Source organism: Protopterus annectens, chromosome 5.part0 (genome assembly GCF_019279795.1).
Source record: "Protopterus annectens isolate FY-2018-M chromosome 5.part0, PAN1.0, whole genome shotgun sequence".
In the NCBI taxonomy this organism is placed as follows: domain Eukaryota; kingdom Metazoa; phylum Chordata; order Ceratodontiformes; family Protopteridae; genus Protopterus; species Protopterus annectens.
In genome coordinates, this window is record NC_056735.1 from 1,671,594,895 (window position 1) to 1,671,621,707 (window position 26,813).

Genomic DNA, 26,813 nt, shown 5'->3' on the forward strand with positions numbered 1-26,813 from the left:
TCATGATGGGGTAATAATGCTGGCTGCTAGTATCCCTAGTATGTATAGTTTTCCACCAATTTAATGGTTCAAACCGTGAGGAGGACAGCTACTCTGAAAAAGCGGATGCTGAAGGATGATCCACTCCTGGAATTAACAGCTCACTTTATATGTTCCTGGAGAATGCAAATTAGGCCATTCCAATACAGATGCAAAGTATTCAGATTTGTAATAGTCGCAATGAAAATAATATGAATCATCCTGACCCATTCCATGGAATAATCTGACAAATGTCATATGAACTGACTTCCAGAAAAGAAAATGATTTCACCTTGCACCTCAAAGCGTCCCCTTACTAGAATTCAGGTTGAATATGCAAAAATTCTACCTTAACTGCCCAGTTTGTACTTTTGTTAAAGGAGCCTTCTTAGAAGCTTAAACTCAACAGTGATCCTGTCTCTACAAATTAATAATGTTTTTATCAGCCAACAACATGCTGAGGGGTCAGTCTGAAGATTCCACACCACTGGAAGCATAGCAATATAACTCTACCTATAAAACTGCTGTAAGATAAATTCACTGAACTTGTGAACATTTCAGATCTTGGATTGCTCTAACAATGTCATCTTTTTTATGCACTAGGAAAAGGGTATTTTAAATGGATGTTTGAATGTCAACTAGCTAAAACGTTGACATTCATAACATTGATCCAACAAGATCAAATGGCACTACATCGAAGTACCCCAAACTCAAACGTCAGTTCATAGCCAACACCTGAGGCGAGCCCCCCCCCACCCCCATGCTCCCACACTATACCTCTCTAACTGCTAATGAAATCTGGACAAAGGACAAAATATAGGGACAATTTTTAAACATTGCTCATACAAACTTAGAATGTTCATAGAACGAAAGGTTTTGCATTAGCATCAATTTTCTGAAGGGTATGAAGCCTGAAACTCAAATGTCTGTCATTATTTTCTGACTTCAATCCTCAATGATTTGCTAGAAAACCACAGTTTTTATAAGAAACAGACTAAAAATATGAGGAAAAAATGGAATTTTGTGATATACCAGCATTCGAGTTTCTAGCACCTCAATGTGCTGTTTTGATTGTATGGGATTGATGTTTTGACAGTAAACATTCTAACATGGATTCAGTTTAAACCACTATGATACCACCCAACTACTATGGAAGAAAAACCTAAACCAACAGTCTTATATCAGAAAGCATGCACTCTGAAGCTTCAGTAACATCTTTCAATTCTTGTAAACTATGCATTTCATAAGACTTCTATGCAAAATTTGGTTTGAACCCATTTCAAAACTTGCCACTAAAATTGTACATTAAATCCCTCTCCTAAAGTATACCATGCCTGCTTTTACACGCCACTGGGTATCACCCAGAGTGGAAGAAAATGAATTAGGAGACCCTAATGTGCCGATAATGTCCCAACAATTTCTAGAGCCATCATAAATGGCACAGATATTATTTTATTAATTTAAAAGTTAGGTTCTTAATAATAACTATTTTAAGAAACAAAGAATGATCATAATGTGGGCTGAAACTCCCCCTCCCCCTCCAAATACCTTTACTGAATTATCACTTGTGACAAAGGGAAATTTACATTCATATAAAAGTAATCAATCTACAGTAACTTAAACATTATACTTCACAAATATTGTTAAATATATAACCGAAGCAATATTACATAAATTATTCAATTCCTGTTTCTTTTTAACAAGATACATCTTCATTAAACCATCACTTACTACACAGGCAATCATACACTTATATAAATGAAAACAAACCACACCGACACAATCCTTGCCACAAGCATTTTATATCACAAACCATACTGACATACTGGCAATTGCAAACATTATACATTAAATGTGGACTGAAACTCTTGATAAGAACTGCTGTATTAAAACTGATACATAATCAGAGACAGGTAGGCTTACTGACTTCAGAATACTTATGACTGCGACTGTACCATCATTAATTTCTAGGTATCTGGCGAGTCCTAAGTTAGCTTTACACATTATCTCATGCAATCATCAGCTAAAAATACAGAGAACAATGAGTTCCCCAGGCAGTTAAAGACAAATGGGAATACTTCAGTTTTTGTAGAATTAAGATGAAAACCTGCAGTTGATGCAAACTGTCATACAACTTCACAGTAAAGTACTAAGTCAACCACATAAAGCATCAGTAAAACTCCAAATAAGACCCACTCATCATTTGCCTCAAGTCTTATCTGGCATAATGGTTCCTATAATAAAGCATATGAATGAAGAGCAATAAGCACACCTTTGTCCAGTCCTCTGAAACCACATAAAACATTCCACAATGAATCCAGTTAGAGTGCTATACCGCTGCAGGAAGTATACAAAGCTTGTAAGTGAGTACACATTCTTGACAAATTTTTATTTTTAAATATCCATATGACTAATGAAGCCACATTTGGCACACAAACTTCAGACTGCAGCCTGGTCCTTACTCCTCTTACAGGTCTCGTTAAAGATTCCAACTGCACAGGCAGCATCCACCGCTTAACATCTTAAAACAAAGTCTACCAGGACCATGTGGACACTCAATTTATAAAAGAAATATTTGGCACTGTGACTGATACTCGCCTGTAGGAATCTCAACCAGTGGGACTTTTATACCACATATACTGAGATTAAAGGGCACAGACTACATGGTGGCATCAGTTTTACTAGTACAAGGACTCTCTATCAAGGAAACTCTACATCACTGTGTGAAATAAATCCACAGGATTTTTCAAAAGAAAATCTTGTGTTTTTTACCTTAGATCTTTTATTAGGTGTGTAGGCTTTTGCATTGCTGAATATTAATCTAACATCTTTACAAAGCTCTATAGGACTTTCATATTTGCCATCCTCCAGCATCTTTTTCACTGTTCCAAAGTCCATGGGAGTAGCAATAATATCACCATAGTCCTAAGGGAGAAAGATAAATGCAGTTAATGACAAATTCTTAGTATAGGCAGCAAGTAATTTAGAAATAGCAAACTGAACAGATTACCTATTTAACACCACAAAATAAGGATAATCTTAACAGTACAGCCTTATTTGTTTAAGTTCACCACTATCAGGCGATGCACCACAGAAATTTGAATTAATATTTATTTTTCTAGCAAGGGGCTCATACCGTGGTCAATGACAACTCACCAGCATCAGTGAAGGAATAAGAAAAAAATAAATAAATGTGATAATGAACCACATACTCACCAGTCTTACATTTTTAACCAACAGAGCTTTATGCAGTCCAATAATATAAAAAGTACAGTTGTGTACACTTACCATAAATGCAGATGTTTGAGTGTATTCACTGTTGCAGTCATCACACTTGGGTTATCTGCCTGCAGGTAGCTTTCAGCCAGCCTGAATACCAGAGTCTTGGGATTTCTGCGTTTGATGCTGTCGCTTCTTCCATGACGTCAGGTTGTCAGGGGTATAAAACATGCAGCCAACACCATTACATCAGTTTTTCTTGCCCCAGATGTCAGGTTCCCCCAAATCAGGAAGCAATTACATGGTATGGAACACCCCCAGCAATAAGCAAATACACATGATATAAGATATGGCAACCAAAAAAGATAGGTAGAAGTAAAGAGAAGTCAGGGGGTTGGAGGGAGGGTAACCAGGACTGCAACAGTGAATACACTCTAACATCTATATTTATGGTAAGTATACACAACTGTACTATGTTCTTCGTGTTTCACTGTTGCAGTCATCACATTTGGGTTGATTCCCAAAGCTACGTATGGGTGGAGGTAGTTAAGATGCATTAGGGCTGGCAATCAGGCCCTGTAAGACTGCTGTGGGAAATTCAGCTCTGGATTTAGAAAAGGTAGGTAAGTGGTAATGCTTGGTGAAAGTGTGCACAGAGCTCCAGGTTGCAGCTTCCAGGATGTCGCGGGTAGGGACTCCTCTGAGGAATGCTATAGAGTTTGATGTGGCCCAAGTGGAATGTGTTCTGATCCCTTGTGGGGTAGGTTTCCCAATGTGTTTGTAGCAGAAATGGATGCAGTGTGCTATCCATTTATAAATGGATTCCTTTGAAATGGCCTTGCCCTCTGCTCCTGCAGCAAAGCTGACTAGCAGCTGGTCATATTTTCTGAAAGGCTTAGTCCTGTCCAGATAGAACCCGAGCTGCCTGTGCACATCCAGGGAGTGCAGGATCCTTTCCCCTTTATTCTGAGGATTAGGGAAAAAAGTTGGCAAATGAATGGATTGGTTTAAAGCCACACTAGATACTACCTTGGGCATGAATGATGAGTTAGTCCTGAGGGAAACCCTGTCCGCATGGAAGATAATGAAGGGTTCCACGGCCATAAGGGCCTGCAATTCAGACACTCTTCTTGCTGAAGTGATGGCTAGAAGTAAAGCTGTTTTCCAAGAGAGGAATTTTAACTCTGCGGAGGCAGCAGGTTCAAAGGGCGGAAGCATGAGCTTTTCCAATACAAAGTTAAGGTCTCAGGCAGGAGTGGGAGCTCTCCTGGGGGGGAGGGGGGGGGTCTTAAATTTTTGGCTCCTCTCAGGAACTGTTTGACTAGAGGGTGAAAGAAAAGGGGTGGTTCAGTATTATAATGAGCTGAGATGGCAGAGGCATGAATCTTAATGGAAGAGAAGGATATGCTTTTGTGGAGCATTTCTGTTAAGTAATCTAGTATATGAGGTAAGCTGGGCACAGTTGTATTCATTCCCTGAGACTGGCTCCAGGAGCAGTATCTTTTCCACTTTTCCGAATAGGATTTTTTAGTACTAGGCCTCCTTGCCTCAAGAATGACATCCAGCACCTGCTTACTGAGAGTTCCTGGTGAAGAATTCAGGGGATAAGCCAGGCTGCTAGGTTCAAGGTCTGCAGCTGTGGGTGCAAAATCTGGCCCTCCTGCTGGGATAGCAGGGAAGGGGTCTGAAGCAGGTGCCATGGTGGCACTAATGTCAGACTGCACAAAAGAGGATACCACTGCTGGCATGGCCGGTCTGGTGCAATCAGGATTGTCCTTGGCCTGTCCTGTTTGATCTTTAGTAGAACCTTTGAGAGCAGGGGCAGGGGGGAAAGGTACAGATTGAGAGGCTTTCCCAGGTAAAGGACAGGGCATCCACTTTCCAAGCTTGGCTGTGGGGAGTTCTGGTGCAATTTTCTCAATTGATAGTTCTGAGGGGAAGCAAAGAGGTCCACCTCTGGTGCCCCCATCTGTTCCTCAAAAGCTTGAATATTTTGGGTTCCAGTTTCCACTAGTGTGGGTCCATGGGAATTTTGCTTAAGTCGTCTGCCAGTGAATTTAGTTTTCCTGGCAGGAATTGAGCTTCCAGGTGCACGTGGTTGCTTAAGGCTGTATTCCACAGAGCCATGGCTAATCTGCAGAGTGGGTAGGAATAGGTTCCCCCCCGCTTGTTTATGTACCACATAATTGTGGTGTTGTCTGTCTTTACCAATAGTTGCCCTGGAAGAATAAGGACTTTGAAGGCTGTCAGAGCATTCTGTACAGCTAACATTTCTTTTTGATTGATATGCAGGTGCATTTGCTTTGGGCTCCATTTGCCTTGAATGTACTGTCCTGCCATGTGAGCCCCCCCCCCCCCCCATGCATAGTCTGATGCGTCTGTTGTTAGGATTTGGGCGGCAGGGGGTTGAGTGAAAGGGAGTCCCTTGCTGTGGTAGCAGGCTTCTGCCCACCAAAGGAACTCTGTCCTTAGGCAAGGAATGATAGGAATCATTGTTTCCAGGTCCTGAGAATGTTGACACCAGAGACTTTTTAAGTACCATTGAAGTTTCCTCATATGCAGCCTTGCATATGGAATTAGTAGAATGCAAGAGGCCAGGAACCCTAGGGCTTGCAGTATTTTTCTTGCAGATAGCTGGGTTTTGGTGGCCAGTAGACTGAAGTAATCTGTCAAATAAATTTGTTTTTCTGGAGTGAGGAATGCCATCTGGGAAGTTGTGTTCAAGCTTGTTCCCAGGAATACAATCTGTTGGCTGGGTACCAGATGTGATTTCTTTTCGTTGATGGTGTACCCCAGTGAAGTTAGAAATCTCTTTACAAATGTCAGGTGTTGTACTAGCAATTCCTGACTGTCCGCCTGAATCAGGCAATCATCTAAGTATGGGTAAATTTGAATCATTCTCTGCCTGCAATATGCAATGGCTGGAGCTAGGCATTTTGTGAATACCCTGGGCGCAGTAGATAAGCCAAAGGAAAGTGCGGAGAACAGATAATGCATAGAGCCTGCCTAGGGTTGCTAGCCAGGAGTCCTTGGCTAGCATAAGAAGCAGGTGTTGGAGAGTAAGCATTTTGAATTTTGGAACCACCAGAAAGGTGTTGAGAATAGATAAATCCAGGATAGGACGCCAAGAGTTTTCTTTTCTGGGTACCAGAAACAGTCTGGAATAAAAACCTTATCCCCTTTGTTCTGCTGGGACAGGTTGAACAGCCTTGATACTGAGAAGAGAAAGTACTTGCTTTTGGGCCTCTGTCCACTAGTTTGGGGGGAGGTCTGACCATCCGCTTGGGGTTGGGAGTGAGTGGAAGTGGAATCTGTATTCCTGGGAAACAATGTTTAAGACCCATCTGTCCTGGGTAATGTACTCCCAGTTTTTGGCATGCAGGGCAAGTTTCCCTCCTAAAGATGCAAGTACTTGGGCAAGGCTTGGAATAATTAAGGATAAGTCATTGTGAGATTTTCCCATAGGATGGCAGCTTACTACTCCCTGTTTTGGACGTGGGTGCACTCCATTGCTTAGATCTGTGCATACCCTGAGACTGTAGTCTTGGTGGTCTGCTGCCCTGGGTTTGGAATCAGAAGGTCTGGGAGAGACTGGAAAAGACCAGTTTTTTGAAGGTCAACGCCTACTGAATCTAGGTGGCTGAACTTGTAAGAAATCTTTAACAGTTTGCATAGATTTAGCTTTTCCCTCCATCCTTTTGAGGACTTCTTCAGCTTCATTGCCAAACAGACGCTCTTGGTTTAATAGTGCATCTAGTAATTTTGCTTTGACGTGGTCTGGCAAGTTCTGTTCCTCAAGCCAAGCATGCCTTCTAAGAACAGACCCAGTGACAGCAGCCCTGCAAGATGCTTCTAAGGTATCAAAACCACATTGCAAAGTACATTTACCAACTTGGTTAGCAGAATGCATTAAATCTTGTAAACCTTTATGTTCTGCACAATCAGGTATCAACATCATTTTCTGTTTAATTAGTTCCATAATATGTTGCTGATACTTTAACATATGAAAATGGCAATTTAAAGCCCTGATGGCAAGAGTAGCAAAGGTGTATACCTTCTTACCCCATCTGTCTAAAGTCCTAGAATCCCTGTCTGAAGGGGTAGGATTTTTGGCCGTTGTAGCCTTAATGTCTTTAGGTCCCTGGGAAATGGTCTCTGGATCCACAACAGGATTCTTTGAGAGGAATTTGTGGCAGTCAGGTACTTTATAGTACCTGTCAGCATTCCTGGGAGCTGGAGGCAAAGTATCAGGGGTAAGGCTGGATTCCAAGAAGACATCTACAATTTCCAGAACAGGAGGGACAGCTAGAGGCCTGTGCTGAGGCAAGTTTAAAAATTCCCTAAGTCTCTTTTTGGACTGAGAGTAGTCCTGGCTCTCCCAGCGGAAATGCTCTCTAAGGGTACGCAGGGTTTCACCAAAGGAAAAAGCTTCTGGTGGGGAAGCAGGGGAAATGGAATTCTCTGCATCAGAATCCCCATAGGTAGATAAAAGTATGTCCTGGTAATCAGAAGGGTCAGAGTTATCAGACTCCTGATCAGAAGAATCAGAAGGAAAATCAGTTCTCTGTCTTTTTGATGGGGAAGGCTGACTTCCCCTAATTAAAGTAATAAGGTCTTCAGCCATTCTAAACATTTGTTTTTGTGGCATGTGGGCCTGGGAATGCGCTTTGGTCGTCGGTTTCCTATGTGTAGTGTGAACCTTAGGCCTGAGGAATTCATTATTTTTGGTTTGAAATTAAGTAGTCGGGTTAATATGAAAATCGGAAGGCCTGAATACACCCTCAAAAGCTGGTGCCTGCACAGCAGCTCCAGACCCATCCAAGGTAGAGGCAGCCAAAGGTTCCATAGTCAAAGAAGCATCTTGCGGCATCTGATTGGGTCTCAGTAGAGGCCTGCGAATCTGCAGAAGCAGGGATTAGGGGCTGCGAAAGCACCTCACTGAGTACTGGCGGACTGGCGACTAGCTTAACGGTAATGTCGTCGGCAGTTTTGGACCTATGGGGTCTGCCTCTGTCTTTAACCTTACGTTTTTTCAGAAGATCAGTAGTCGGATGGCTTATCGAAGCCATTTAGGAATATGGAAATCGAGAGCAAAAGAATTTAGTGACAAAAATAGCCCGACGATGAATAGTCCGGGTGTTGGAACAAGGTACAAAACCGACAGAGGGACGTCGTGGTCTGCGCCTAAACAGGTGATATAGTAAGAATGAAAATCTCTGTGAGGTATTTGCTTTCCACAGGCAAGACAATTAATAATTTTTCTGACATCAGTTAGAGCAATAAAAAAGGATCCCCAACGGGGTACTTATCTTTTAGAAGACTTCAGGTCTGAAACTCGAAAAACAAAAATTTCAGGAGGCGGCCGACCGGCACTTGCAAACTGCTTCTGCTTCGGGCACCGCAAAAAAGACGGATGTAATGGCATCAGCTGCATGCTTTATACCCCTGACGACCTAACATCATGGAAGAAGCGACACCGTCCAACGCAGAAATCCCAAAACTCTAGTATTCAGGCGGGCTAAGGGTTACCTGCAGGCAGACAATCCAAATGTGATGACTGAAACAGTGAAACACGGAGAACATCTACAGGGTTCTGCTATGAGAAACTTCAAGTAGGAGTCTACCATAACTCTAGACCTTTGATGACACCCAGCCAACAATCTCAATTCATTCAGAACCAAACCCTACCAGATGTTCAGTGCTCTATTATTTATAATCCTCCTTATGCAAACTAGCAATCACTATATGGCCCTGTAAGGGAAGAGTTGGGTGCCACTTTTTCTATCTTCCCTTAGCTTCTAGGGATTTTGAGGAATGGAGGAGAGAATGATTTATCATGGGAGTGTAGAGAAGGTTGATAAAAAATAATGAGGGTACCACAGTGGTGTGTAGCTAGGGCAGTCCAGGATCTGTATGAGTGTACAGTATATAGGCTGTACATTATCCCTAAAGAGAGGGAGTGATAAGTATTCAAGATAAGGGACATCAGTGGAGGGTCAGCTGCATCTGAAATGGGAGTGCCTGAAGGTAAGCTTCAGGTCTATGGAAAGGAGATAGAATGGACTGAAGATATATTTCAGTTTAGGTAGTGAAGAGAAAAAACTGTGTGGGTCTACAGGTAATGAAGTGCGTCTAGACCGACAGAACAGGAATAGACTTTCAAACAGACCCAGATACGACAGTCTTATAGACCAGGAAGAGAGTACTTCTACGCAAACTATAAGAAAAAAAGAACATAATAGCAGTGCATAAAGCACTTCTGAGTAGCTTACCAAAGCTATGATTTGTTCCTAATAAGGAGTATCTGCATTTTTACAAGTTCTTTAAGGTGGTTTTTCCTGAAAGCTACAAACATGCAACATTGTATTCAATAACTGATCAAATTAGTGAGAAACATTATATATGTGATTTTCCCAGAGGGATAAGACATCTCCCATTGAATTAGAATACAAAATATGTTATTCTGGCTTTGGAAGACACACAGGTCAAAGCTTAAAAGATGTGCCATGATCTTTATTGATGGTGTGTTTTTTATGATCTAACCAGTTGTTTTGTAATCAATAACGCATGTTATTCTTGTCGACCACATGACATTAAATTTATTGGCATTAAAGTTTTAGTCATTACTGCTGCACCAGCTGTGTATTTTTGTGGACCATCTTGAAGAATTATGGTAAGCTTTATCAAAGCAGTTATGTTGCCTTGTTTGCAGTCATTAGTACACTTGGTCACCTATAGCGCATTTCCCCAATTTTACATTTAAGTAAAATCCCAAAACAACTGACCCTGTATAATGCTCTGAGGGGATCCCACTGGTAACCGTTGTCATGACAAAAAAGATAATCCCTACCACAACTTCTGTCCTGTTGTTTAATCGTTACTTTACTAGCTGAAATGGCATTGAATGTTTTTGTATGAAGTAGCTTTAAATCCCTCACTGAGGTCAAGTTACAGAGAATGCACCATCATCTCATCATTAGGTGCTACTGTTAGCACTTCAGAGAATGCCACCTGACTCAAAAGATAAGATCTCTCCTTAAGAAACACATTGTTCCATATAAGAACATGCCATTCTATACAAGCTTGATTAAGAGTTTCTCCCAATAATGTTACACAAATGTGCTTGGTTAAGCTGATAAGTCTAAAATCGTTTGGTCTGTTTTGATACCCCCCCATGCAAACTGGTATCACTACAGCCTGCTGCCATATGTCAGTGATGTGTCCACATGCTAATATTTTGTTTAACATGATTAATATTTGCTCTTTCATTGATTTTCTGCAAGAACCAGGTATGATACCTGGTTTTATGACATTTGAGTTTTTAATTATTTATTTGTGGCTGCAGTTATCGTATCTATAGTTATATAAAGGCTGACTCCCCTTTTCTCTACAACACACTGAGATCTTTGTTTTCTGAAGTTAGCACAACATATTGCTATAAGCCTATTTGTTACATTCTGCGGCTAGGTGATCATTTCATTGTTTAACAATAACAGGATAAATCTAAAATGTTTTCCCTTTCAATTTTTGCACAGTGGTGCAGCGGTTAACGTTGTCGCCTCACAGCAAGAGGTTCTCCGGTTCGATTCTCGGCTGGGGTGCCTTCTGTGTGGAGTTTGCATGTTCTCCCTGTGTTCGCGTGGGTTTCCTCCGGGTACTCCGGTTTCCTCCCACATTCCAAAGACATGCATTTGGAGCATTTCTCCCCGGGCCTCCGCTGAAAACAGGCTCTGTGGAACCTAGTCGGACATTCCCGGTCAACAAATGTTAAATAAAATAAAATAATTAATGGGTTCTTTACTGTTGCTTTCACCCTTAAGGCTAATTAATTTTTATTTAGATCTACAAAGATTTGATAAGAAAATGAATTAGATTCCATACCTTCAGCTGAAATAATGAAACCTAGCTGCTCAGGTTGCACTTCTTTGCTTACAAATCTTCTAAAACTGCCCATCATGTATAGGGTTACCACCTGTCCCACTTTGCAAGGGACAGTCCAGCTTTGGGCAGTTGTGTCCTGCAAAAAAATTGTAAAAATGGCAAATGTCCTGAGATTTTAGGGCAAAACTATTTCCTGTATTTTATGTAATAGTTGCATAGAACAGTTAATTCTGTATCTGAAAAACTCAGATGTTATAAGAAACAGAATAAGCAACTAAAATGCTAAAAGAATAAGCTTTCATTTAGGCAAAAAAGTGACGTTCTGTCCATTGTACCGGCCATGGGCATGTTTTGGCCTGCAAAATCTGATGTTTGTACCACAGTTGTCCCACTTTGGGCATTTGAAAAGGTGGCAACCCTAATCACGTACAAAGCAGCAGGACAAAGCTCCCAATATTCCCTGAACTTTATATATACTGACATCAAGGTGACAGCACATTGAGGTAGGGAAAAACTACCCAAAATAGTGTACTGTGGTATCAGGCAATCAATTGTAACTCTACTATGAGTCAGCAAGTGATTTCAGTGGTTTAATGAACAAAGAAACTCAACTTGTTTAATGACTGCAGTAACTTTTGAAAGCTACATAGTGCCTCTGGTTTTACCCCTGTGGGATAACTTGTTAACTTTGTGATTTCACCAAAAGGCTCTTCATTGAACTCACCTGGAAATTTCTGTCTTCCAAGTATGTGTTAATGAATACAGAAGTTAATAAAATAACCTGAGCAGACTTGTATGGATAACTGAGTATAGCATCAGACTCTTATTTTCATAAGCAGGTCACTTACAGCATCAGTCTTCATTAGGCAAGTTTGAGGAGGACTTATGAAAATTAGTTTACTCCTGGGTATAAAATAATGGTATTGTGATCTGTGTTAATCACACAGGGCATAATCATGGCTGGGGAAGCAGAAAGATCCTAGGTTTGTTAATATACGTTGACATACTGCTAACCTAGTTGGATATCACAATATTTGCTCCCAAATGCTCCAATTTATCTATTCAATTAATCTTTGGGTATAGTTATTTGATGCTCTGCAATTTACCATTTACTAATGGAATTGATAGAAATACCTGACAAAGACTATTTTTACTGATGTTTATACCTTGAAGTTTAATCATTAAATCCTCATGTTGCGAAGGTGATAAAAGATGCATACAGAGACTGAGCAGCAACACCTACACATCAGATCTGGAACAATGAAATGAGGTATAACCTGAAATTTGCAATGTGCATTTTGTATCCTTAAACCATGACATAAACATCCTCCAAGAACAGGAAAGCCTCAAAGTCACCCATTTTGTTGTCAAAATCTTCTGCTCAGATTTTTTTTGTTTGTTTTGTTTCGGAGTCTGAAAAGGTCTAAGAAAGACATTATGGGAATGAAAATTTCCCATTAAATATCTGTACTCCCAAGAACAAAGGAAATGTTAATTGGGTGCAAGTCATTCCTACTGGCTGCACATCTCACATTCAGCCATCAGACACAACTTCCTATCACCACATCTAGTTACTGAATGCCAAGTCATGATAATTTTCTTAAGCAAAAATGTTTTTTCCCCAAGCCTGCTAAAATGTTCAATGATCCCACCATATCACTTTGTATAAATAACGAAAAGGATCTTCTCAGACTATTAATTTGAACAAAATGATTAGCAAATTAAAAGGAGTCCTAATCTTTTTTTGCACTGTGTTATCACTCAGCAGGCCAAGGACAAAACATGCTGGATGCTCTCTCAGAGTAAGAATGTCAGATATTGGAAAGTTTCCAATTCCATTCAGATAAGATATTTCTATGAACAACAATCAGAAGAAAACTTCCAACAAGTGAAAGAGCTCCAAGATAATATTCAAAACAAATTCTCATAAGGACAATCTCCAAGAAGCACCTGGACAGAGGTATCAGGAATCAATAGTTCAGTTATGGTAACACCAGGATATCTTTTAAATGAGAGGCTTTGTACAACACTTTGGTGGAAATCTGGGTAACAAGGAAAGTCTAAAAAGCAACACTTTGCACCAAAAGGGATGCTCAACCAGTGTGAATAAAATATGGGAATCTTTTGTTTGCATCCTAATCGACTGTGTACAAAAATGTATCCATCATGTCACAGGACACCATCCAGGATGCCATTCAAGAGCAAAAATACAACTCTCAGCAAGGTGACATTCAAAATGAAATATACTGGATGTACTTTCTGAAGTTGCAGAGATCATACATGGGACAGAAACAATATGTCTACTTCTAGACCAGTAAGAGTTGGCAGTAAACACCCCTCCCTCCCTCTGAAAACTGGAGCAACCTATATAGCCCCAGTGAGCTCTAATGTACACCTAGGTCTGTTTCAGAGGACTGACTTATCACAACACCTCTTTCTGGAAGAAGACTAATGAACTCCCACATCTAGAAGTCACTGATCCTTTAAATTCTTCTCCAGACTAGGACAAATGTGGAGGGGCCAATCCCTCCATGGGCAGTTTCACATCACAGTCAAAGCTGCAGTGGGGTGGCTGGAGGTACAAGACTTTTAGCGATCTTTGCACAGAACAGGCAAGTTGTGGGATTGGCTCAGCTGCTTTTACAAAATGAAATCAAAAACAGAAATGGATTTCATCAATGCCCTCCACAGTGATAAGGGTATTTCTCAGGAGGCCATCCATCAGATGTGGACAGAGCTGTTGAAAGCACTTCCTCCACTATATCATCATCATCCCTTTTTTCCTATTTTTTTTCTACATGGGGTTGAGGTATTGTGTTAACTGTCGCCAACTCTCTCGATTCAGTGCCACACTCCTGCCTTCTACAACACTCATGCCTGATTGTCACAGATCTTCTTCCACACAATCCATCCCCACCTCTTTGCTGGATGTCCTCATTTCTTCTTACCTTCTTCCTGTTTGTCCCAAATCTTCCTCACCAAATTGTCTTCTGCTTTTCTTTACATGTCCAAACCACCATAATCTGTTCTCTTTGATCTTTTCTGCAATTGGAGCTACTTTGGCTTCTGCTCTTATGTCCTTATTTCTTCGTCTGTCCCACAGTGCGCATCCTACCACCTTTCTCAGGCATTTCATTTCCATCACCTCTAGCTTCTTCAACTGTTCTGCCTTTACTGCCCAAGTTTCTGTACCATACAGTAGTACTGGTTGCACCCACTGTCTTGTACACCTTACTTTTCAGCTTCTTTGACATTCTTCTGTCATAGACTACACCTGATATTCTATGCCAGTTGACTGCAGCTGCTCTGATTCTAGCTTTAACTTCTTCATTCAGACTACCCTTCTCCTCATCCACCCCTCCCAGATACTTGAAGCTGTTTACCTGTTCCACTATCTCCACTTTTATCTCCTTTCTAAGCTTCTACTGATTTCTCCAGTTTGCAGCCATTACCACCGTCTTATCTGAGCTTAGTTTCATCCCATGTGCCTTCAGATTTGCATTCCATTCTTCTATCTTTTGCTGAAGTTCTAGCTCAGAGTCTGCTTGTACTGCCACATCATTTGCATACAGCAGCTTTGTGATCTGTTCCCTCCAACCTGTTTGCTAATGTAGTTCATCACCAGTATGAACACCAATGGGCTCAGAGCTGAACCCTGATGTACACCCACTCCCACTGGGAACCCCTCTGAGAAGCCTCATACCGTTCGTACTTGAGTCACTGGGTCCTTGTACACAGCCTGCACTAATTCTACCAATGTTTCCGGGACTTCAAACCACGGCAGCACTGCCCAGATTAGCTTTCTTGGGACGTTGTCATATGCTTTCTCCAAGTCTAGGAATGCCCAGTTGGACTCTCCTCTCATCTCTAGCTTCTTGTCAAGTATATGTCTCAATGCAAACATCGGGTCAGTTGTGCTGCATCCTGACCTGAATCCAAACTGGTTATCTCCCATCTTACATTCTACTACTCTGCGTATCCGTTTATCACCCTCTCCAGAACTTTCATGCAATGTGGTAAAGGTTTGATCCCTCTGTACTGCTCACAGTTGTGGATGTCCCCTTTGTTCTTGTACACTGGCACAAGTATGCTTATTCTCCAGTCATCTGGGATACGCCTTTCTCTCCACACTGCTATTAGTACCCTTAGGAGCCATTTCTCCCCTATCTCACCCAGCATCTTTATCATATCTGCTGTGACATCATCTGAGCCTGCTGCTTTCCCTGACTTCATCTTCCTTAGTGTTGTTCTTACTTCTTCTAAGGTGGGCTCCTCTTCTTCTCTCGTAGGCTGTTTCTGGGGCAGTACAGCTTCTGTGGAGTTTTCTTCATTCAGAAGCTGCTGGAAATACTCCTTCTATTTGCCTTTGATGTCCTGTGGACGGGTGAGCAGGTTGTTGCTGGCATCTCTTATGAAGGGTGTCTATCTTCTTTATCTTTCTGTCTTTGCCTTGCAACCCGATATAGTTTCTTTGTGCCCCTTACTGAGTCACTTTCCAGAAGGTGGTAGAGTGCCTCCGATGCCTTATTCTTTGCTAGTGCAACTTTTTTCTTAGCTTCTTTGTTAGCCAACCAGCAGTCCTTCCTAGCCTGGTCACTCTTTTCTATCTCCCATTTCTTCCTGAATTCCTTCTTTCTTTTGTTGATTTCCTGGACTTCTGCATTCCACCACCAGCTTGCCTTATGCACCTTATTTCCATACCTGACTCGGCTACATATCTTTTCTGTAGTCCTACCATATGCTGATTTTAGGCACTGCCACTCTTCAACTCCACCTATTTCTTCCTCTTCTTGGGGTGCTAGAGCCCCAGGTACTTCCTTGAACTGCTATACTTTCTCTCCAGTCAACTTCCAGGTCTTCAGCTTGATCTCTGTTGACCTTAGAGCCTTCTCTGATCACTGCTTACGGCTGATTGTGGCAACTAATGGTTTATGCTGTGGGCCAACTGTTCCACTGGGGATGACTTTGCAATCATGGATTCTACCCCAGTGCCTTTTCCTTACTAGGAGGAAGTCTACCTGAGTTGCATGTTGGCTGCTCTTGTATGTGATCTTGCGACTGTCTCTCTTTCTGAACCATGTGTTGACTACTATCAAGCCATTTGCCAGACAGAAGTCTAGAATGGTTTCTCCTCCTTTATTCCTGATACCTCCACAGGCAATCCTCATATACAGTTCTGTCTGTCCCCATATGTTCTTTCAAGTCACCCATTATCAACACCAATTCATGTTATCCTGCTTTATCTAGTAGGTCCTGCAACTGCTGTCTGAATGCACTCTTTTCCTCACCATCACAACCCTGCTGTGGGGCATATGCTGAGATTATGAATACTGCCCCATCTTTTCACTAGAGTCTGATTGTCATGAGTCTGTCATTAATTCTGATGATATCCCTCACTGCCTTCTGAAGCCTCTCTCTCACCACAATTCCTACACCATTTCTAGCCTGTTCCCCACCTGAGTAGTAGAGTCTGGATCCCAAGCCAAGTAGCCTTGCTGCACTACCCTTCCATCTCGTCTCTTGGATACATAGGATGTCCAGTCTCCACCATATCATCATGTCATCCACTTCCAAGCTGCGTCCCATCAGTGAACCTATGTTAAGCATAGCAATTCTCAGTTCATGCTGCCTGGGAAGTTGGTTGGTTTTACATCCAGCTTTCGCTGAATAGAGCTATCCCAGGTAACCCAGGCTGGGCAACTAGACACCTGCCAGCCAGCAGCTTATTGGCCCAGGGCTGCTGGGTTTTATGGCAGGCACACACTGGCCAACAGGGGCACATATACCCCTCCTACCATTAGTGAGGGTCCCTGGTGTAGGTGAGAGTAGGCCGGGACCTCAACCCACTTATCACCGGTAACTACCCATGCCCATTTTTGGCAACATCAGTCAACAGGATCGAATCACCTAGAGCCACATTTTACACTGTCAAGTGGCTACCCATGCCACGGCATGCAGTCTGTGATCTGTGTTCTCCTATCTTGAGGACACTTCGCACCACAGTAGATGCCCAAAGCTGTTGGTCTGTACAACTCTGTCCCCTATGGGGCACCATGTAGAGTCTGTGCTGCTGCCCACAGCTCCATTCATTGGTGAGTTTGAGATGGAAACACTCAGCATATTTTTCAGACATGGGAGAAACTCCACGGAGACTCAGTGAGAACATGCAAACTCCAAACAGGCATTGGTCAGAGGTCAGGATCAAACCTTGTACCTTGTGCATGGGATGCAAAGACCTTAACCATTAAGCCATCTGGTCATGTACTTCCTCCATAATATCTGCCCCCAAAAATATTCTTCTGTAGCTCCTCCTTCAAAGATGACTTCTTTAGCCATGTCATACTGCTCAAGGAAACAGCCCACTGTTCCAGTGAGACACATGATATCTCATCATTAAAGCTATAAAGAGAAGCTCACAAAGGTCTTCCTTAAAACCAGATTTGGTGAGGTCCTTCAGCTAGTCCAGATCCTTTCTGAGAAGGAGAGACAGATGAAATGAATAGATTAAGCACCTTGAACCCAAGCAAAGGACAATTATTTATTTATTTTACATTTGATAACCGGGAAAGTCCGACTTGGAATGAGACAATTTTCAGCAGAGACCCAGGGAGAAATGCTCCAGACACATGTCTTTGTAATGTGGGAGGAAACCGGAGCAACTGAGGGAAACCCACATGAACGCAGGGAGGACATGCAGACTCTGCACAGAAGGCACCCCAGACGAGAAGTGAACCAGGGAACCTCTTGCTGTGAGGTGACTACGCTACCACTGCACCATCCATACATCCTATTGCTAAATCTGCCAAAGGCTCAAGATGTGACAAAATGCTATTGTGTTGGACCCTCTACATGGCATCAAACAGCTCATGATGAAATCATCATTGGGCAGATTGGTAATTTAATTTGGCTACTCAGGTGATATCTTACAGAGAGAACTGGTTTTCCTGCAAGCCAAAAGGACAGAGCTGGGATGTCTTCAGGCTGCTTTGAAGGTATCCCAAATGACTGGCTTCTGGGGAAAGAATAATCCAGGGATGCATAGGTTTCTTCCTAGAAACTTCATCAGGTACTTCCAAGTGGAAGGAATATGGGCTTCAGACCTGCTGAAGCTGACCCTGAAACTTGAGAACATCTTCAAAGAAAATGCCCATGTCCATCTTGATGACTCTAGCCACATGATCTTCAAAATTAGCAAAGGAAAAGGAGTGCAAGAAAGTGCCATGCATATGCACCTAAAAGAGCACAGATCAAAATAAAGAAGTTATGTACTCACCATAACGTTCCATCTAAGTAGTAGTTTTTCATTTGTTCATTTGTCTTCCACCTGTGGGTTACTGATCCATATCAGATCTGACTAGGCTGCATACCCAGCATCTGATCCGAGCTCAATGCTCCTCCCATTATCCATAATGCCCCCGTCTCCTTCCTCCCATTACCCATAATGCCCCCGTCTCCTTCCTCCCTTTAGATCGAGTTTGCTGCCTAATCCAATACTCACACCCAACCCGAACAGTACCTTGTCACTACCAGAAAAGAGATTTCTGAGCAAGGATCGGAACAAAGGACATCCCGAGGGTATCCAACTTTTCTATATATACAGTCCACAACAGTTCAGACAAGGCTGGGGGAAGGAGGGGGCGATGGTTTAAGACAAATAAAAAACAACTACTCAGATGGAACATTATCGTGAGTACAAAATGTCTTTATCTGTAGTAGTTGTCTTCATTTGCTCTTCAACCTGTGGGACAGAGTCCCCCAGCTACTATACTCCTGGGAGGCCCTCATGGAAGGATATTCCAGAGCACGGCAGAGCCAAAGGATGCCCTGTTCCTGGATACGATGTCCAATTAATGATGTGAGATGAAGGTATGAGATGAGGCCCAAGTAGCTGCAGAACAAATATCATCCAGTAAAACTCTGGACCAAAAAGCCACTGAAGTGGCCATAGACCTGGTAGAATGTGCTTTCACCAGACCTTGCGGGGAAATTCCCCCTGATAGATTACACTCGGATAATACATTGGGAAATCCAGCGGGCAATAGTAAAGTACAGTTGTGTACACTTACCATAAATGTAGATGTTCGAGTGTATTCACTGTTGCAGTCATCACCTGTGGGTTATCCCTGCTGTGATAGCCTTCCGCCGGCCCGAATACCAGAGTCAATGTTTTTGTGTGCAAGCTGCTGTCGCCTGTAGTCTGACTACAGGTCATCAGTACTATAAAGCAAGACAGCCAACATCAGTACATCAGTTTTTCTTGTCCTAATCCATCAGAAGCAAAAGGGAAAAGAGAAAAGTGGTCCTGGTGGCTAAGAGCCACCTTGAGAAGCATGTGTCCCCCTACGGGAAGATGTGAAATGGGGGATGGAGGAAGGAAAACAAAGACTGCAACAGTGAATACACTCAAACATCTACATTTATGGTAAGTGTACACAACTGTACTATGTTCTTCATGTTTCACTGTTGCAGTCATCAGCTATGGGAGGATTCCCAAAGCTGATATAAAGGGTGGAAGGATAGGTAGAGTCAGGAGGCCCTGGAGAATTGCAGAGGCAAACCCTGTCCTAGACTTGGAAAAGAGAGGTAGGTGGTAATGTTTTGTAAAGGTATGGACAGAGGTCCAGGTGGTCACTTCCAATATGTCCCTGGTAAGTACTCCTCTGAGGAAGGCAGTGGAAGTGGAGGTTGCCCTAGTGGAGTGAGTACGGATCGACTTAGAGATGGGTTTCTCATGTAGTCTGTAGCAAAAAATGGATACAGTGTGAAATCCATTTGGAAATGGTTTATTTGAAGATGGGCTTCCCCCTGACCCTGGGGCAAAGTTTACAAGAAGCTGGTCACTTTTTTCTGAATGGCTCAGTGTGGTCCAGATAGTATCTGAGTTGTCTGTGCATGTCTAGTGAGTGTAGAATTCTTTCTCCCTTCTTTTGAGGGTTGAGAAAGAAGGTGGGAAGCTGTATGGCATGGTTAAGGGTCACATCAGATACCACCTTGGGCATAAAGGAGGGATTAGTCCTCAAGGAGACTGTCTGCATGGAAAATTAAGGGCTCGACAGCCATGACAGCTTGAAATTCTGAGACCCTTCTGGCTGAGGTGATAGCTAGTGGGAAGGCAGTCTTCCAGGAGAGGTATTTCAATTCTGTTGAAGCAGCAGGTTGGAAAGGAGGTAAGGTTGGTTTCTCTAACACATAATTCAGGTCCCAGGGTGGACCTAGAAGGTCTTCTGGGAGGCCTGATATTAGAAGCCCCTCTGAGGAATTGCTTAATCAAAGGGTGAGAGAAGATGGGTAGGTCTGAATCATAATGGGCAGAGATGGCCGAGGCATGGATTTTAATAGAGAAGGAGAGGCCACTATTGAGCAACTCTGCTAAGTAATCCAGGATGAGCAGGATGGAACATTGGGAGGTACTGCCCCCTTTTGATTGTTTCCAGGAGCAGAACCTTTTCCATTTTCCTGCATAAGATTTTCTTGTGCTGGGCCTTCTGGCCTCTGTGATGATGTCCAGGACCTGTTTGCTTAACAGTGACTTCTTGTTAGTTTTTAGTGTATGAACCATGCTGAAAGTTTCAGAGTCTGTAGGGTCTGGGTGCAGTACCTTCCCCTCTCCTAGGTCAAGAGGTCTGACCTTAGGGAAAGCAGCTTCGGGGGCTGTAAGGTCAGACTGCGTAGTAAGGGGTACCAATGCTGTCTGGGCCAATCTGGAGTGATGAGGATGGCCTTTGGTCTTTCCTGTCTTATTTTGATCAGAACCTTGGAAATAAGGGGCAGAGGAGGGTATGCATACACAAAGAGGGAGCTCCAAGGGAAGGTCAAGGCATCCACCTTCCATGCAAAGAGGTCCACCTCTGGGGTCCCCCACTCCTGGGTGATTTGCAGAAAGACTTCTCTGTGGAGCTGCCATTTGTGGGGGTCCAGTAAGTTGCTGCTTAGGTGGTCTGCCAGTGTGTTGTTGATCCCTGGTACATATTGGGCAATTACGTGTAGCCCCATGGAGGTAGCTGTAAGTCACAGACTCATGGCTAACCTGCACAGGGGATAAGACTGGGTGCCCCCTGCTTGTTGATGTACCGCATTACTGTGGTGTTGTCTGTTTTTTATAAGGAGGACCCCTGGCCTAAGATGGGGTTGGATGGAAGTCAGAGTGTTTTGCACTGCCATCATTTCTTTCTGTTTGATGTGCAAGTGAAGTTGCTGGCATTCCAAAGGCCTTGGGTACATCTGCCTGCTAGGTGAGCACCCCAAGCTATGTCTGAGGCATCAGTGGTGATGGTCTGGCTAGAAGGGCGGAGGATGAAGGGAAAACCCTTGTTCATGGCACAGGCCTCTGCCCACCAAAAAAATGTGTCCCTTATGCAAGGGATCAGTGGGAGAGTGGTCTCAATGGACAGAGTGCTGACACCAAAGGTTGTTTAAGTACAAGTGAAGCTTTCTCATGTGAAGCCTGGCGAGAGGGATGAGAAGGATGCAAGATGCCATGTATCCCAGGGCTTGCAGGAACTTCCTCACAGTGAGGTGACTTCTGGAAGCCAGTTGGGTGAAGCAGAGAGGTAGGAAGCTCTGCTTTTCTGGGGGATAAGAAGGCCTTTAAGGTTGCTGTGTCTAGCACAGCTCCCAGGAAAACAATTTTCCTGGTGGGGTTTTGCTTTGATGTTTTTTCTCATTGATGTGAACCTAGGGAGGTTAGGAATTTTTTGAGAAAGAGAAAATCCTGGAGCAACTTTTCTTTGCTGTTTGCCTGAATGAGGAAGTCGTCCAAGTAATGGTAAATCTGTATACTTCTCTGTCTGCAGAATGCTATAGCCGGGGCCAAGCATTTGGTGAATACTCTGGGAGCAGTAGATAAGCCAAAGGGCAGTGCAGAGAACTGAAAGTGCTGATTGCCTGCTCTGAAGCACAGGAATTTTCTGCATGATTCCCTAATGGGGATGTGGAAGTAGGCATCTTTTAGGTCTAGTGTCACCAGCCAGGCATTTTGTGCGAGCATAGGCAGGAGCTGCTGCAAGGTTAGCATTTTGAATCTGGGGACCATCAAGGAGGTGTTCGGTTTGGATAGATCCCGGATGGGGCACCAAGTGCCCTCTTTTCTGGGAACAAGGAATAGTCTGGAGTAAAAACCTTTTCCTGTTTGATCTGGAGGGACAGGTTCTACTGCCTCCTGGGATAGTAGTGTTTTTACCTGTTTTAATGCCTCTGCCCACTGGTTTGGAGGGAGGTCTGGGTACCCTCTTGGAATTGGGAGTTCGCTGAAGGAGAATCTGTATCCCTGAGAAATGATTTTTAATACCCATTGGTCCTTGGTTATAGAGACCCATTGTCCTTGAAGAGGGTGAGCCATCCTCCTAGTTTTACATGAGAGAAAGGAGGGAGGAAGAGTCATTGCGAGTGCTTACCACAGAAGCTTGGCTTAGAACTCCCTGCCTTAGAGGCGGACATGGTCCATTGTTTGCTTCTTTGCTGACCCTGGGATAGGGGCCTGGATGTCCTGTCCCTGCGGGGCTTACTTTGGCCCTGTCTGCTGGGTGCAGGGAAGGCCCAGTGTTTAGACAGGAAGTTCCTGCTGAATCTGGGCAGTTGAATTTGAAAGAAATATTTTACTGTTTGCATAAACTTTGCTTTCTCTTCCATCGTTTTAAGCACCCCTTCTGCTTTTTCCCCTAACAGGTGCTCCTTAGCTAGGGGTGCATCAATAAGTTTAGACTTGACATGATCAGGTAGAGATTTGTTCTTTCAGTTATGCATGTCTTCTAATAACAGACCCCATCACTGATGCCCTGCCTGAGGCTCGTAGGGCGTTGTATCCACATCATACTGAGTGCTTGGCTACTTGACAAGCAGAGTGTAGTAATTCTGCCAGCTTGTTTGAGTTGGCTCCATCAGGAGAGGTAACAATCTACTGTTTTAAGTGTTCCAAAGTGTGTTGTTGATATTTTAACATATGGAATGGGCAATTGAGTGCTCTGATAGCTAAAGTTGCAGACGTGTATACTTTCTTACCCCATCTGTTCAGAGCTCTGGAGTCTTTGTGAGAAGGAAGAGGATTCTTGGCAGAACTAGTCTTAGCTCCTTTGGGTCTCTGTGTAATGACCTCAGGGTCTGCAGCAGGGTTACTGTACAGTATTGGTGTGAATCTGGTACTCTGTAGTACCTGTCAAGTCTAGCTGGAGTAGGAGGTAGGGCATCAGGGGCTAAACTGGATTCAAGGAAAACATCATCCACCACTTATAAAATAGGTGGGATGGCCAGAGGTCTGTGCTGGGGCAGGTCCAGAAACTCTCTCAAGTCGTTTTTTTGACTGTGGGTAGTCCTGAGATTCCCACTGAAAATGTTCCCTGAGGGAGTGGAGGGTTTCCCCCAAGGAGAGGTCTCCTGGAGGGGAGGCAGAGAGGATGGATTTCTCTGCATCTGAATCCTCAAAAAGTTAAGGGCTGCTGTTCCTCTTCAAAGGCAGAATAACCAGATTCTTCAGACTCTTGATCTGTCATAATTTCTGGAAAAGGAAGCCTTTTCCTTTCTGGAGTGGGGGCTTGAGTACCTCGTACAAGGGAGATGAGATCCTCCACCATTTTAAGCATTTCAGCTTGGGGTGGGGGAGCAGTAGCAAGATGGTGGCTAGAAGCATATTTCCTAGAAGTGGCCTGGCTTTGAGGCTTGAGATAATCCGTCAGTTTCTGAGAAATGGTAGTCAGAAGAGAAGATGTCATTTTTTGTCTAGAATCGGTAGTGTGAACAATTTCCTCGGAAGCCGGTGCCTGCATCGAGGCACCGGACCCTACCAAGGCAGAGACAGCCAAATGCTCAGAAGACAAAGTGGATTTCTGCAGCAAACCGGACTCTAAAAGGGTCTCAGGAGAGGCCTGCATAGAAAGCGAGTTGGGCATCGGGGGCTGCAAAATCACATCACTGAATTCCAGAGAACTGATGACTTGCTTAGTGGTAGTGTTGTCAGAAGGCTTAGCCTTGTATGGCCTGTCTCTATCTTTACGTTTTTCAGTATGTTGGTGGATTGTTGGCTGATGGTCACCATATCGGAATTCGTAAACAGAATACAAAAATAACTGCCTGCAAAAAGAGCTCTACGGTGAATGGTTCTCACATTAAAGAGGGCAGAGAACTGACAATGGGGGACATCGTCGTCTGGGCCTAAACAAGTGATGCAGTAAGAATGAAAGCCTCGGTGTGGGATCTGCTTACTTCAGGCGAGATAATTGTTAACTTTTTCAGACATCAGTTAGAGCAAGAAAAAAAGGGTCCATAACAGGGTACTTAGCTTTAGACGTTTTCTGCTGAAATTCGACATCTGGTAGTGACCAACCGGCACTCGTGTGAACTGCTTCTGCTACAGGCTCCACGGCAAGAAAGACTGATGAAATGATGTCGGCTGCCTTGCTTTATAGTACTAATGACCTGATGTCAGACTACAGGTGATAGCAGCCAGTGTACAAAAACACTGACTCTGGTATTCGGGCAGGCCGAGGGCTACCACAGCAGAGATGACCCACAGGTGATGACTGCAACAGTGAAACACGAAAAACATCTTTGGATACTGGTTCCCTAAAAAGGGTTTAGAATAAGAAACAAAGTTGGTCAGATTTACAAAAACCTTTTGTCCTGTGCAAACAGAAATGTAACTGTATATGTACATCCAACAAAGGCAACTTATATTCTCCCTTGTTTTGAAAATTTGAGAAGAATACCAGGAGATTGATCATCTGGTTAATGTTGGCCTCTGAAGCTACCTTGGGAAGAAATGATGGGTTAGTTCCCAAAGAAACGCTGTCCTTATGAAAAACCACATAAGGGGCCTTGATCAACACTGCTTGAAGTTGAGACACAAGACAGAAATTGCAAATCCACCAAAACTGTAGGTTCAAAGGGTGGGCCAAAACTAAAGCCTAAAGCACTAATGTAATCCCACGGAGGTGTAGGATCCTTCACCGGGGGTCTCAGAAGAAAGGTACCTTTAAGGAAGGTCTTGCAAAGCTTAGAGGATGCTAAGGAAGCCCTACTGTCCCTCATATGAAAACTGGAAATTGCAGCCAGTTGAACTTTGACTGTAGAGGAACTGACGCTGATAAGAATTCTAACACTGCAGAAACTGGAGCAGTAAAGGGATTGAATGCACGCTGCAAAGCCCATATAGAAAAACATTTCCACTTGCTATAGTATACCTTCCTGGTGAAAGAGTTATGAGCCGCCACCAGAATTCCTTTCATGGGGAAAGATAAACTGGGAGCCCTGATAATCATGGGAACTGAAGCAACCAAACAGTGAGCTTTAAATTGTCCAGGTTTGGATGGGGAGTCCCTGACAGTGAGATTTTGCATTGGAAGGAGATGCGAAAAGATCACAGCAAGGCTGATCCCACTTGTGAAAGAACTGTTCCACTACTGAAGGATTCCGAGACCACTCGTAAGGCATCAGGATAGATCTGCTGAGCCTGTCCGCAAGAATGCTGGACCATCCCGGAATGTGCGTTGCCACCAGAAACCAGCCGGTGGAGATCACCCAGTACCACACTCTCATGGCTTTGCGACAAAGGGGGAAAGATCTGGTTCCCCCCTGTTTGTTGATGTACCAGACTACCGACATGTTGTCTGTCTGGATAGCAATCGTCCCCAAGGGAAGATGGGCATGGACAGCCTGCACTGCAAGAAGCACCACCCTCATCTCCAGAACGTTGATATGCAAACTGGTCTCAGATGGGGACCATGTGCCTTGGACTTTCCTTCCCGAGCAATGCCCCCCAACCCACCTGAGAGATGTCTATGGTCACAGTGGCCTTGGGAAATGGAGAGAAAAAGGATGTCCCTGGACTACATCCAGGGAATGAATCCACCACTGAAGAGAGGTCCTGCACACTCGGGAGATTCAAACAGGGTGAAACAATGGTAGACTTAGCAGGGGCCATGGTACAGCAAGTGTCCACTGAAGTATCTGCATGTGAAGATGTGTCAATGGTAGGAGGTTGATTGTGGTGACCATAGACCCCAACACCTGTAGTACTACTACTGCTGTCGGAGATTGTTTTGAAGAACGCAAAGAATATGCAGCTTCAGGCTATGTATCCTGGCTGGAGTAAGGAAGATTTTTGTCTGGAAAGTGTCGAACCAAGCCCCAATAAAGTCTAATGTCTGAACTGGGGCCAAAGATGACTTGCTAAGATTGATGGCGATGCCTAATCTCTGGACTAGCAAAAGGAAGGAATCCCTCACTTTACAGAGTTGATGCCTGGAAGGGGCAGTGAGGAGCCAATCATCCAGGTAAGGGAAAACCCGAATGCCCTGAAGTCTCAGGTGCGCCGCTACTACTACCATCACTTTGGTGAACACCCTGGGGGCTGTGGTGAGACCATAGGGGAGTGCTCTTAATTGGTAATGATCGTCTCCCAGCCAGAACTGGAGAAACCTCCAAGAGCGCCTGTCCATCTTGATATGATAGCACACATCTTGAAGGTCGATCGAGCACATCCAATCGTTCTTCTGCAGGAAGGTCAGGATAGAGTGAAGGGTGACCATCCAGAATTTCTTCTTGGCCACTGACAGGTTCAAGGTAGAAAGATCCAGAATCGGTCTTGGGTCCCCCATCTTTTTTGACACTAAAAAGAACCTGGAATAAATCCCTAATCCAGACTGGTCTTAGGGGACGTGTTGGATGACCCATTGTTCTAACAGTTTGCTATTTCCAGTGCTGCA

At 43.6% G+C, this 26,813-nt stretch overlaps 1 protein-coding gene across 1 annotated transcript in view; it reads right to left on the reverse strand.

Moving 5' to 3' along the window:
- The window catches only part of BRWD1 (bromodomain and WD repeat domain containing 1), a gene marked incomplete in the record, with an annotated part of 4,378,631 nt that overhangs the window by 381,252 nt on the left and 3,970,566 nt on the right, over nt 1–26,813 (reverse strand). The window contains 1 exon segment of the mRNA XM_044071461.1: nt 2,791–2,943. Within this exon segment, the coding sequence (XP_043927396.1) occupies nt 2,791–2,943 (153 nt within the window).